Source organism: Pan troglodytes, chromosome 13, assembly GCF_028858775.2.
Source record: "Pan troglodytes isolate AG18354 chromosome 13, NHGRI_mPanTro3-v2.0_pri, whole genome shotgun sequence".
NCBI lineage: Eukaryota > Metazoa > Chordata > Mammalia > Primates > Hominidae > Pan > Pan troglodytes.
The window spans coordinates 91038729-91051518 of record NC_072411.2 but is presented as its reverse complement, the minus strand read 5'-3'; the positions used below and the strand labels follow the sequence as shown (position 1 = coordinate 91051518).

General features: G+C 32.3%; 1 protein-coding gene and 1 non-coding gene across 2 annotated transcripts in view; both read right to left on the bottom strand.

Moving 5' to 3' along the window:
- The window catches only part of COL3A1 (collagen type III alpha 1 chain), a 38307-nt gene extending 26195 nt beyond the window's left edge, over positions 1–12112 (bottom strand). Inside the window, exons 1-4 of the mRNA XM_001163809.7 lie at positions 11814–12112; positions 1507–1709; positions 1222–1272; positions 690–803 (exon numbers count right to left, since the gene is read on the bottom strand). Coding sequence (XP_001163809.1) covers positions 690–803; positions 1222–1272; positions 1507–1709; positions 11814–11892 — 447 coding nt within the window. The 5' untranslated portion in view covers positions 11893–12112. The remainder of the gene's footprint in view (positions 1–689; positions 804–1221; positions 1273–1506; positions 1710–11813) is intronic.
- On the bottom strand, positions 8226–8294 carry MIR1245 (microRNA mir-1245). Its single transcript, NR_035601.1, has one exon. It is a non-coding gene; the product is annotated as a microRNA mir-1245 (primary transcript).
- Positions 12113–12790: the final 678 nt, after the last annotated feature.

Genomic DNA, 12790 nt, shown 5'->3' with positions numbered 1-12790 from the left:
TCTGTTTGGTTACTAGAATAAGAATAACTTAGACAATATACTTTGGTTCTTGTTGAATTGCTTTTTGAAATGCACTTATTAACCTCACAAAAATTTGTGTAATATATTTTCTCATTTCACCTAATTCCATGCAACAGAATTTTTTCATATTTATTTGTTTGGTTGTTTTACCTGCAGATTTATTTGGCTGCCATGCTTCAGGAGAAGCAAGGTGTGCTCTGAAGTATTAGCAAGAGCAGTTTCATAGGCAGAAATAATCCTGTTCAATAGGAATACTCACAGTTCTTCAACTTCTTTTTGTCTAAACTTTTTAGAGGCTTTGACATCGGTATTAGTAGGAGAATAAAGTATGGATACAGTACTAACTAAATTATTTAGGTTAATTTTTTTTGTAAGTTCATAGTTCACTTCTTAAACATAATGTGTATGCTATATATCTGCTGAGAAATTAGCAAATTTTCCAAGGATACAGTAGCAATGACATTAGCATTATGAGGAAGAATGAATACTTATAAAGTACTTAGAATAGTGCCTAAGACATAGAAGCACTAAATAAGGATTTATTAAATACATAGAATCAGAGAACAGACACAAAGAACTCATAATAGTGAGATGTAATATTGAGTAAAGAAAGAAGATGAACTAGATAGTTTTATGAGGGAATTTTTTAAGTACCGTAGTTGTTATACCTGAGGACCAGTAGGGCATGATTCACAGATTCCAGGGGGGCCAGGAGAACCAGGGGAACCTGGTTGTCCTGGAATACCAGGGTCACCATTTCTCCCAGGAATACCAGGAGGGCCCTAAAAAAAGAGATAAAAATAAATTAAATAGTGAAAAATCCTGGTGATTCAGAATCATTATCAGATTGTTGTTTCTCCACTTTATAATATTAGGAAACAATATAAGTAATATATTTTCTTTATAACACATACTTTTTAATCAAAATTTTGTGAATAATTTAAGTATAATGTATTCCTTTGTATATTGACCTACACACTTTCTTTAAACTGATCATGGGGGTGAAGACATAATATGAAGTTTGGGAAATTGAAATCTTTACACGTACAATTATGGATTCTCAGTCTGTTGTTTGGTGCTATTATTCAAATATGTGGTAATAAAGAGAATGTATGATGAAAGTTCAAATCTAGAAAAAGCAAACTCTTACTAGAATTATCATTAGTATTAATTTTATTCTACTGAAGAATGTTTACTTACTGGATCTCCCTTGGGGCCTTGAGGTCCTTGACCATTAGGAGGGCGAGTAGGCTAATAAATGGAAAAGAAACAAGTTAAACAAGACACAGAATTTGCATATTATTTAGTAACCCAGATTCTAACCAATCCTTATCTTTAAATCGAAACGTCCACTTTTTACTTGTAATACAAACATGGCTATTTGATGAACATGACTTTCATTCCCTTTTAGGCTCCTATGATATAGGAACTATTCATGTGTCTAAATATGAATATTGAAGATGTACAGTTTATCTTTAAACTCACAGCAGTTGGAGGCTGTGGGCAAACTGCACAACATTCTCCAAATGGAATTTCTGGGTTGGGGCAGTCTAATTCTTGATCGTCACATATTATGTCATCGCAGAGAACGGATCCTGAGTCACAGACACATATTTGGCATGGTTCTGGCTTCCAGACATCTCTATCCGCATAGGACTGACCAAGATGGGAACATCCTCCTTCAACAGCTGAAAAACAAGTTAGATGACGTGAAGTTTCCTTAGGTTTTGCTGAAACGTGATTTTTGTTACTCTGTCAGGACTATTAACAATAGCCAAAGTTGAAAAGGTTTGAAACAAATAATTTCTTCCTTTCATTAGAAAATTATACTTGCCCTATGTAATTTGCTAAGTAGCAAGAAATTAATTAAAATATCATATCTGCTTGTTAACATAAAATTGGCACACCATAGTCAATTTTCCTTAAGACCAGCAGATATTTTAATTTCATTTATAGTAAGAATTAACATCAATGTATATCACACAAGCATTTAAACATTTATTTATTAAAGGAAAATTGAAAATAAGCTTTTCTACCCAATTGCTATTCTTTGCCTTAACAGCAGATGGGAGCATTAAACTAAAAAGATGATTTTGTCACTAACTCTGAAGACTTTCTGGATTTTATTAACCTAGTTGAGAAATTCAGGGGAAAACTGAGCTAATCTTGGCAGCATAAAACTCTACCAGATTTTCCTGGGAAAGTTTTAACAGAACTTATTGTGTGTATTGAATGTCACTGTTAGCTCTATTTGGCATTAGTAGCTCAACATGATATGACATAACATATTGTATATCCCATAAGGATGTAAAGACATTTCCAAATCACCAAAAGAAAAGAAAAAGATGTTTTTAAAATAAATATTGGCAAGGAATAAGTAAAAATAATAGGGAAAATATGAATCATAACCATCTGTATTTGTGGCTTAAAATGGTAAAAAAAATTGCTTCAACCAAAATTTTAGACTTGCTTCATAATTATATACAAGGTACTGAAATTTCAGCAGCTATTAACTATGAATCAGCTTAGGAATTGCCAGAACAAAATCTGGTCTCAATTCTTAAGGCATTAGCTGTGTATTGTGGTTAAATACAACTTTAGTTCTTGACAATTAGTATGATAGTTTGCCAGTAATTGAGTAAATAAATAATAAGTTTCTAAGCATCTGCAAAAATTTTTGCAAACAACAAATGATGTACTGTTCAGTAATTTATATTTTTGTGAGACGGTGAAATTTTTATTTTCTCAAAGCCAAGATATTTAAAATGTCTATTGAAAGAGGCCTGCTTCCGAGTAGGCAAGTAGTTCAAAATTAGTTTTTGCCGCCTAGTGGTCAAGAGGCCTTTTAGTGGTCCTAAGATTTTTCCATCTGGGCACTACATGCAGCCACAAAAGATCACCTTTTCAAGTTCTTGTTGCTATATCATCTCTCTGTCTAGGGTAATAATAATTTAGGTTTGTGTTTAAATGAGTTGAAACGTTTAGCTGATTTAGTAAATGTTCACCAAAAAGAATTTCAAAACCTAGACTCTAGAAAGTACTGCAATTGCTTCCCCACCTCATTTCCATTTATGTGTTCTGATACAAATTTAATGATATTGTACAAGACACTTGATCTACTCAAGAAGTTTTAAAAATCCATTCTTTTTTAGGTTACAATTTCTCAATGTAGATTACAGCTAATGAAGGAAAGCTTCATTTTTTAATTGCAATTTTAAGTAGGCAAATAATTTATTTAGAAAAGTTATTCTAATTCCTCCCCTATGTTTGAAACACATATATGAGAACATGGGATATATTTTCTATATACATTTCCTAAGCTTTTAAAGCAGCATTTCTTAATTCTTAGTGAATATAAAAGCTGAATACCAAAATGCTTATCTCAGTGGAAATGAAGTAGGCCTATTTGAATGGTGTTATGGAAAATATATTTAAGAGAAGAGCAAACAGTCATTTACACATTGGTGTGAAGAGTAATAACATAGGTGAGTCTATGCATTAAACTCATTTTGTTCTCTAGACAGAACTGGCGTTTCATATTTAAGTACTAAGTTCACCAGTCTGCAGAAAAGGTCCGAAAATTTGGGGTTGGAAGATTGTGCAGTAAAATTACATGGAACACTGTAATTACATTGGTTCCTTTTCTCAAAATGAACCACTTAAAATTTTTCTCCAAATCAACTTTATATGAAATGTTCCTACAGATTAGTTTCAGCTCAAGATTTTCCCATTAATAATGTGTATTTTAAGCCCCCCAGATCCATCCTCAAAAGCATTGTTAGATTGTACGGATGATTCTTTTAGCTCATCGCCTCTGGATCAGGCATATCTTTTCACACTTAATACAGCATGTGGATTATGAAAAACAGCTATTGAATACTAAAGGCATATTAAAGACAAATGAAGATAATAGTTAAAGCTAGGCTCAAACATTTCCTATTTTAAGTATCTTCTATATGTTCTTGATCTGCCTAGAAATTAACATAAATACTTTTCCCTCCTGTGTATTCATCCTCCTATGTTTATGTCTCATTAAGGGTGTCCTCACATCATTAGAAATACAGTACTTTCCATTTTTTCTGGTAATTATTAAATAAATGAGCACAATATTGACTTATTAAAATTGTAAATGAGTTTGTTAAAATTGGGTCAAATGCAATGTTATAAATATTAACATTGTTATTTAGCTTATTGTTTCCAAATTTTATTAGAAACATATTAGTACTTTTTAAAACATGGAGGCCTCAATATAAAGATTATTTTAGTGCAATTTAAAAAATTATCATATTCTTAAAATATTTTTCTCTTCTCACCTGCACATGACAGTCAACATGGTGCACGTATGTTTTGTTTTACTTTAGAAAGTCATATTGTTTTAAGTAAAAAAAAAAAAGAGAGTTGGAATGTTTAAAAAATAAGAATTAATGCAACTTTGTTTATTGCCATAACTTATTTCACATCCACTTGAAATAAATTTGGCTCTCCTGAGAAGTCAGTTCCTGTAAAAACTTGTGGCTGAAAATGAGCCCTTTCTCTGTTTTTCTACCTTAGTTACCTTTGCTGAAAAAAATAGTTTTGTATAGCTTCCTTTATTATTCCATGCATGACAAAATATAGTTAGCAATACATTCTACTGAAAGTTAAAGCTCTTAGATTGATGTTTCATGGACCTTCATTTAATACCTAGTAATATGTGCGAAAATCATGGCAAAGTCAAGGAAAAGAATGTTTTGTTTCTAGAGGAATAAAAATGCTCTAGTTAGCCATTTGCAACATTTAGAAATAGAATAGAAAATGGGATTTAGAAGTAAGTCATCTCATATTATTCTCTTCATTTCTTAGATATCTGCATTCAGAGTAGCTTTGGTTAAAAAAAAAAGTTAATTTTTTCCAAAAATATTAAATAAAAGGCAAATAATTTCATTTTACTATTGAAAAGTAATGGACTTTCCAATTATTTCCATTATTTTAGTTGTTTAAACTAAATCTGTCTGTTCCAATTTATAATTAATTTTAAATTCCATCTCCCATGTCATTTGGTGTTTCTGTTCCTTACTACGAAGTACAATTCTGAAAGAAATTTACTTGTGATCACACAAGCAATGTATTAAACTCAATCATCTCCTCGCTGGGATCTATAATATAAAACATATTGAAGCTAACACATGTCTTAAACCACTCTTAGCTGCTTCTTTCCTAGTTTTCTATTTTGGAATTTTAGAGAAAAATAAAGCCAAATAACATAATTTTATATTTTTAGATGTGCATAAAGCTTACTATTTTGTGATTTTTTTTGTTTCCATTCTTCATGTTAAATCATGCTGACTTGAAGAAATCATATTGTTTGGACAAAAAATGAATGTTATGTTTGTCTTAATACTATTTTTGGAGCAATAATATTATTCCCTAAAGCACCTAATTAAATTAGTTAATTTGGCTTGAATGAAAAGTGAATATTTTTTCCTTTTCTCTTCTTACTAAATCCTTATCTGGGAAAAGATGTTGTATAATCTGAAAATCTAAGAATCACAGATATGATATATAAATTATCATAATTATTTTCATTACTTTAGAAAGCTGAACATTTTGTACGTGTGGGTATTTGGCATTCATATAGTTTCCAATTGAAATATGTTTGGTTTGCCTTTTAAATGATACTGTTTGGAAAACATAAATTTTAATAAAATATTTTTTCTGCTGCTTATGTATTTATCAGAGTATCTTAAAATATGTTAGATTACTTAACAAAAAGGACTCTGAAGAAAGTATCTGTAGACATTCTAGGTGAATAATTTTAACTTAAAAGCACTGTTTTGCATAGAAAATAAGATTTTATTTATTCTTGCTACCTCCAGGAAAAAAAAGTTGATAAATTATCATTTGTAGATATTTTCTTGTTTCATATTTTATAGATATATGCTTTTTCAATCTCCTTAGAAATGTCCTTTAAGTTGATTAATCTTTTAGAATTCAATTAATCTTTTAGAATTGTCTAAAAGATTAATCTTTTAGAATTCAATCTCCTTAGAAATGTCCTTTAAGTTGATTAATATTTTATCCTGTTAAAAATAAAAATAATTAGATAATTAGCAAATTTTAAGTATCATATATCTAACCACCAGCAATTGCATATATAATAAAATCTGCTTAGTGTCAAATTATAAAAACATTGAGGAGAATATATTCTACTTGTCTTATTACATTTGGCAAACAACTTTAAATTGTATAGTCTTGTAAGTAAAATTTTACATTTCACCATCCTTATCACTAAGTTACTAAGTACTTTAATTTCTTCCTTAATTTTATTTGCCAGCGTTAGTAAAACTAGTGCTATAGTACCTCCTATCTTGTAGGCACTGCTCTGAGTAGTTTGAATATCTATTTTGCTTCATACTCCCAAAGGCCTTATGAGCTTACAGCTGTCATAATCCTAATTTTACAGATGAGGAATCTTAACTACAGAAACATTAAGTAATTTTCCCAAGGTTACACAGTCAGGGTGAAAAAGAAGATCTGAGTGTAAGAAGGCTTTCTCTAAATTTGATACTCTTAATTACTGCATTCTATTTTCTTTCTGCTATTTCAAAACTGAGTACGATTAAAGAAGCCAACTCCAAAGCTCTGTCCCATATGATTTTTTATCCCTGCAAGGTTAAAATCTGAATCTAGATAGGTATATTTTGAAGGACAACAGTTCTTTGCAAAATATTTTTCTATCTGGCCTCAAAACAGGAAGATGCCATCTGGAGTTAAATTCTCCTGTTTATTTTCTCTTGACCTTATGAAGAAGGGTTATATCTCTAAAGCTACCCTGATGACATCCAGACCACCAACAGAATAAATGTGTGACTCAGAAACCCTGCATACATTTTGCTATATACAAAAAAGTAGGGTTCCAACAACAATAGTACCAGACAGAAAAGACTTCTGCATCCAATGCAAAAATATGTTTAAGATGTCTCATTAACACACTGTTTTTCAGAAAATATAGTTACTAAATGATTCATGTTAATATACATCTAAGTTCATCAGAAGTTTTCAATGAATGAAACTGGAACGTTGTGAACATGCTATGCAACTCCAAAGAGTATTTCTGTGATTTTAATTTACTTGAGAAATGCAGTCTCTGTCATCCTCCACACAAAATACTATAGAAAAACAGTTTCAGAAAAATATATGCCATTTTACTGAAGCAGTACTTTCTTAATACTAGAATTAAAAGGGAAATTTAACTTTTAATAATTTCTGGATCTTTTCTCTTTGATGTTTACATCTTTTGGGCATTTTGACTCGTCCTCTTTCAACGTTTCATTTTGTTCATTAAGACTACATTTTAAACAGCAGTGCTTGACCTCAGTCATGGAAAAAAAAACAAGGGTTTTATTAGTTAATCTGAAAGGAATCCACTTCTGCTGTGTTTTCATTAGACACAGACTGAAACTCTGGTGGTTAATGTAACTCCCCCAACTGCAGTTCACAAATGATTTATGTAAGAATAGCTATCTCATTTTTTCCGTTGTCATCTTGACATGAAACAGGCAAAGTTTCCCCTTTGAAAAGTCTGGAGAGTTTTTTTTACACTATATGATCTTTTTTTTTTTTTTTTTTTTGAGTGTGGAAACAATGGGATTGAGCTTTTATCTTAGGGAAAACTTTTACAAGAAACAGTTCACTGAGAGGGTTCCAAAAAGTTATTGTAGACCTGGAAACTTTACAACTGTTCCTCATGTCCAGCAAAAGCAATAACATCTTTCATCTTTAAAGCTTTAATTCTTAAGCAATCTACTTTAATCACTTCAAGGCGGTGATATCATTAGATGTTACAAAATTAAAGAGCTGGGCTACATAATTTTTGGAACTCTGCACCAAAGAAGCCATTCACAATGGAAACTGTGGAGTTTCGGTAGATGGCACTCTTTTCTCTGAGTGACAACTCAAGGTCCAGCATGTGACTGTAGATGTAGAACAGGGGCTTTCCTGAGGAGCTGTCCTTTAGCCTCAACTATAATCCTGGTAAACTCACAGCCAATCATTCTTGATTTTTAAAAAGAAGCCTGTAGATAAGACATCAATCCAGGAATCTGAATTAGTTAAGAGGCATTTAATCACAGTCTTTCCTTCTTTCCCAGAATTGTTCCAGTGGCTTTGCTTTCTTTTCTTATAATGCTGAAATGTTTAATTCCAGAATTTAATAAAAATACCTTTTTATATGTAGGCCTTTAGATCACTTAAAGAGTATTCAACATCAGATGATCTAAAGGCTTATACATAAATAGGTATTTTTGAAAATCCAAATTTTTCAAGGCTCTGTTATTACCTGAGCATTTTTCTTTCCCTAGAAAAAAAGCTCAGGTAAGTAAATACAAGGTATCATGGATGAAAAACACAAAGTGTTATAATACTTTATTTACTCACACAGAACTGGTGATACTTTCTTTTAAAATGATAAGATCCTGAGCTTCTGGGGTTTAAAAAAATTAACGTACTACTCTCTATAAAATTGAATATTAAACAGAAAAATACCTATTCTTTTTTCACCTTTAGAAATGCATTATTAGTTCATGTACTTTCTAGGACGATATATAATTTTTTTAGTATCTCCTTTCAATGACAAATAGTTACAAAATTAAGAAAATTCAAATATCTGATTTTAATGTGTATTCTATAATTATCTAAGACTGAACAGAATATTGGTCCTAGCCTTGACTCCATCATTTTCTAGTTTTGTAATCTCAAATAAAGCACTGATCCATGTTAGGTGACTGACACTGAGATATGTGAGCAACTATGCATTCTCTCCCTTTAAAAGTGCAATTGTTCCTAAATGTATGTAACCTTTTCCTGTTAGTTCAGTGTGTTTAATTGTAGGGACAAACACAAACCAGAAAACTTGAATGTTACCTGAGCAAGTTACAAATTCCCTATTAAAGCATAATGAAAAAAATATACTCTCATGACGTCTAATAAGAAACTGATTCTCTGAGTCCATTTACAGTTTTAAAATTCTAAAACAACTAGAGGCCTACAGTTTATTTTACTGGAATTATCACTGTAGCAAAATGTAGAAACTCAAACATTAGTACACATTAAATTAAAATAAAGTTTCTGTTTCTGCCCTAATGGAGCAGTATTACTTAGTAACAGCTGTCTATAATCTATCTAACAATTAAGCAGTGAATAAAATACTTATGTCAAATAAGGACTACATCAGAGACACGAAAAATGTATTTAAACAATAGTCGTATGTAGAATTTTTTAAGTGGCCGTAACATTTAAGCTAATTTCCAAAAAGACTCTGAATATTGTTACCATTGTGTTTTCGTGTCAGTATATGTGTTTGCAATATTTATCCGTAACATACTAATTTCCTTAGGAGAGCAGTGTTAACATTTAAAATTCATGCATATGAATTTTTTAAAGCTCAATATAAACTACCAAAGCCAGCTACATAACATTAATATTGGCATTCGTTATGTAAATGGTAACCTGGCTTGTCAGCCACTAGGTGACGCATCTTTGTACTTAAAACTTGGCATGTTTATAATCTACAGGAAATATAAAACAGACCATGTTTCTCCATTGGTGGATTAAAACACATGAATTAAATACAATGTTCACAAATTTGTAAGACGACCAAAATTCTTTTTGAGGACTTGTTTGTATCCAGAAAATGCCTGTGAGTGAACTAGAAGTGAGTGCTCATTAGAGCTGTGCCGTCTCTGAAGTTATGAGGGCATATATAAGAAACCCCACCCCAGAACTTTATGACAGCTCTCAGTGTGCTGTATATTCAGATACCTCCTGTAACTTTTCCAAAGCTTATCTAATAGCAGAATTTCCTTGTAAAACCCATAGGGAACATAAGATGTACTGTCTTAAGTCACTTCAACTTTACTTTTACTCATGACAAAAAAAATAGGCTGAACAGTTCTCTTTCAACTCTTTTTGAGCTTAAGAACACACAAACACATATCAGCAAAATTTTATACTTATTGATTATTTTTTGCATCTAAAGAGAAAGAGGGAAATAAACAGAACTTAATGTGATGTCAAGGTACTGTAAGTGGCAAACACCCCCCCTCTAAAGTTGGATTGGGAAGAAAAATAGCCACAGTGCTTATAAAAAGCTTGCAACCACGAGGCAACTACAAATATGTTGCAATTTTTTGAGCTAAAACCCCTAAGTTTGTAGTCTTTTCAATAAATGGTTGGTGGGGGATAGTAGTCATTTGGTATCCTAAAAAAGGACTGTGAGTTGTAGCATCTCCTGGGAAGAGCAGGATAGGGAGGAAAAGGGGAGAGGAATGAGAAAGGAAGAAGGATTGAGAGTTCAGGGGAAAGAAAGGGTGAGGAGGCAAGGAGAGAGAGAACTAAAAAAAAGAAATGGAGGCATAAGGAGGCCACATGGGGAGTAGGGAGGGAGTAACAGGCAGGGAAGACAGAGGAGGAGAGAGGAGTAGATATGGGCTTGCCTAGGAAGGGGTGGGGTGATGAGTGAAGAGAAGTCTAAAGGAGCCAAAAGGGGTGGAGAGAGATAAGGAGGAGGGCAAAGCGAAGGAGAGGAGGGGTAAGGAGGAGAGAAAACTAAGGAAACAAGGAAAATGGGTGTTTCTTTTCTTTTGTGTCCATGGGCTGAATATAACTGAAGACATTTCATTGTATATCTACCCCTCCCCTCATACACACATTTACATGTATTAGCTATGAGGACAACAAATACATTTGATATTACAAACAAAAACCAAATTTTCATGCAGTGTCCTTTGCAAAATCTATATGTTTAAATGTAACCATGTTTAGTTATGTGCAATAAAAATTGTCTAATAATTTCTCCTAGCTATCTTTACATTTAGCACTTAAATATTTATTTCTACGGAAGTTTGTATTCCAATTTGTTCAGCATTTTCATGACTATGGTAAATAAAAGAATATTTTCACATAAATAATGAGACAAATGTGTTTTTAGGGGAAATTAGAATATGAAAAACATTACATGCAATTATTAGAAAATATAGCAAAACAGCTTTCTGAAGTCAAACAGTACTAGTATCTTTACCTTGTTTGCAGCAAAGTCAAACCTCCTGTTGAAACATTTTAAAAAATATTTTCTTCATTAATGCGAATGTGGTTAAAATGTAGAATATGTGGAAAATATTAGTCCCTTAATATCAAGCTACTAGAAAGATGAATTAATCAATCATTCTTAAAATAAAAACAGGAATAATAAAATATTTTAGCAGTTTGATCCCTTTGAAGAATGTTTATAGGTATCTTGTAGCCATTTTACAGAAATATATTCAATGATTCTGATAATGCGTAGAATCTTCCTTTAGACTGTTCTTAATCCATGATATTTGAAAGGCATTCTTATTCAGAAAACAATGCTCAATATTCTAACCTTACAAAGAATCCAGCAGACAAAGAGGAACATAAAATTATTGCAAGAGACCAATAACTTCCAGACTGCCTGGGGAAGTATTCCAAGATGTTAACAATCCAGGAGGGAAAAATTTTAAAGCCATTTTTAAAAGTTTCCAGTGCCTTTAACATGAAAACAAGTTAGTACAAGAACATCTTATCTTAACCACAGAACTCTTAAAAACACACATAACTCGATTATTTTTCAAGTAATGTAAAAAGCACAGCCATGGTCAGTTCAACGTTTCACAATCTGGAGCTTATAGAGGAAATTATCTTGAATCAGGCAACTGATTTTCCCCTTTACACCCCTCTTTGTGAGGAGAAGAAAGACAAAAATCCCATAAAGTTTCTTGAAATCAGTACCTACTCACCTTCCTGTTGTGCCAAAATAATAGTGGGATGAAGCAGAGCGAGAAGTAGCCAGCTCCCCTTTTGCACAAAGCTCATCATGTCTAAATATCAGACATGAGACTCTTTGTGCAAAAAGGAGAAAAGAAAAGCAGTTCAAAGTAGCACCATCAAGTTGTTCCCTGCCCTTCAGCACCGGGCCCGTCATAAAACTCAGCCACTGAGATTCCTTTGCTTTGGCCTTAAATAGGAAAAAGTTTGGCTTCCCTCATTTTCCAGCCCCTTTCTGAAATATGAGAGCCGCACCCATCCCCTCAGCAGTAAAAGAAATGATAAATATTTTTCCCTTATAGAAGACACAACCCACAGTAAGAAAAAGAGCACATCTGGAGTTTGTATGCATCTGCTTATGTAAAAGTTTTTTTACATATTTCACTCTTACATATATGTTTGTATAACTTAGGAACGTATAGAAATGCTCTGCCTTGTTTTAATACATACAATGTAAATGCATACATTTTTATTTCCCCTTATAAAGTTAACAACTGCATAATTTTGAAAAACTGCTTGATGCCCATTTATCTAGTATGTCTAATTTGCAGAACTGATCTTCCTAGAAGATTTTTATGTTGGGATTTTGCCAGAAGTAATCCTAACTCAATTTAAATAGGAGACTGTAAGAGATTCACGGAAAGAAATGCCACCGTATGCCCCTTCGACTCATCCACCCACCCTGGGTCCTAGAAGTTAAGTTTCAGGCAAATATCAAAAGACAAAGTATTTGAGCAATGTTTGAATGGCTTCCTAAAAGTTAGATACTTATCTATAGCTGTTTCCATTTCTCACAAATTTCTTTAGCAAGCCAGAGTGCTTTCTTGTGAGATTTCCAATTTTTATGCTGCCTGGGAAAGACAGAACAGATTTTTCTAGAGAAAAATTCAGCCTTTTCATGACATAACTTTTTAGGAAACTGGAAGAGAAAGAGTTTATCACATAGAAT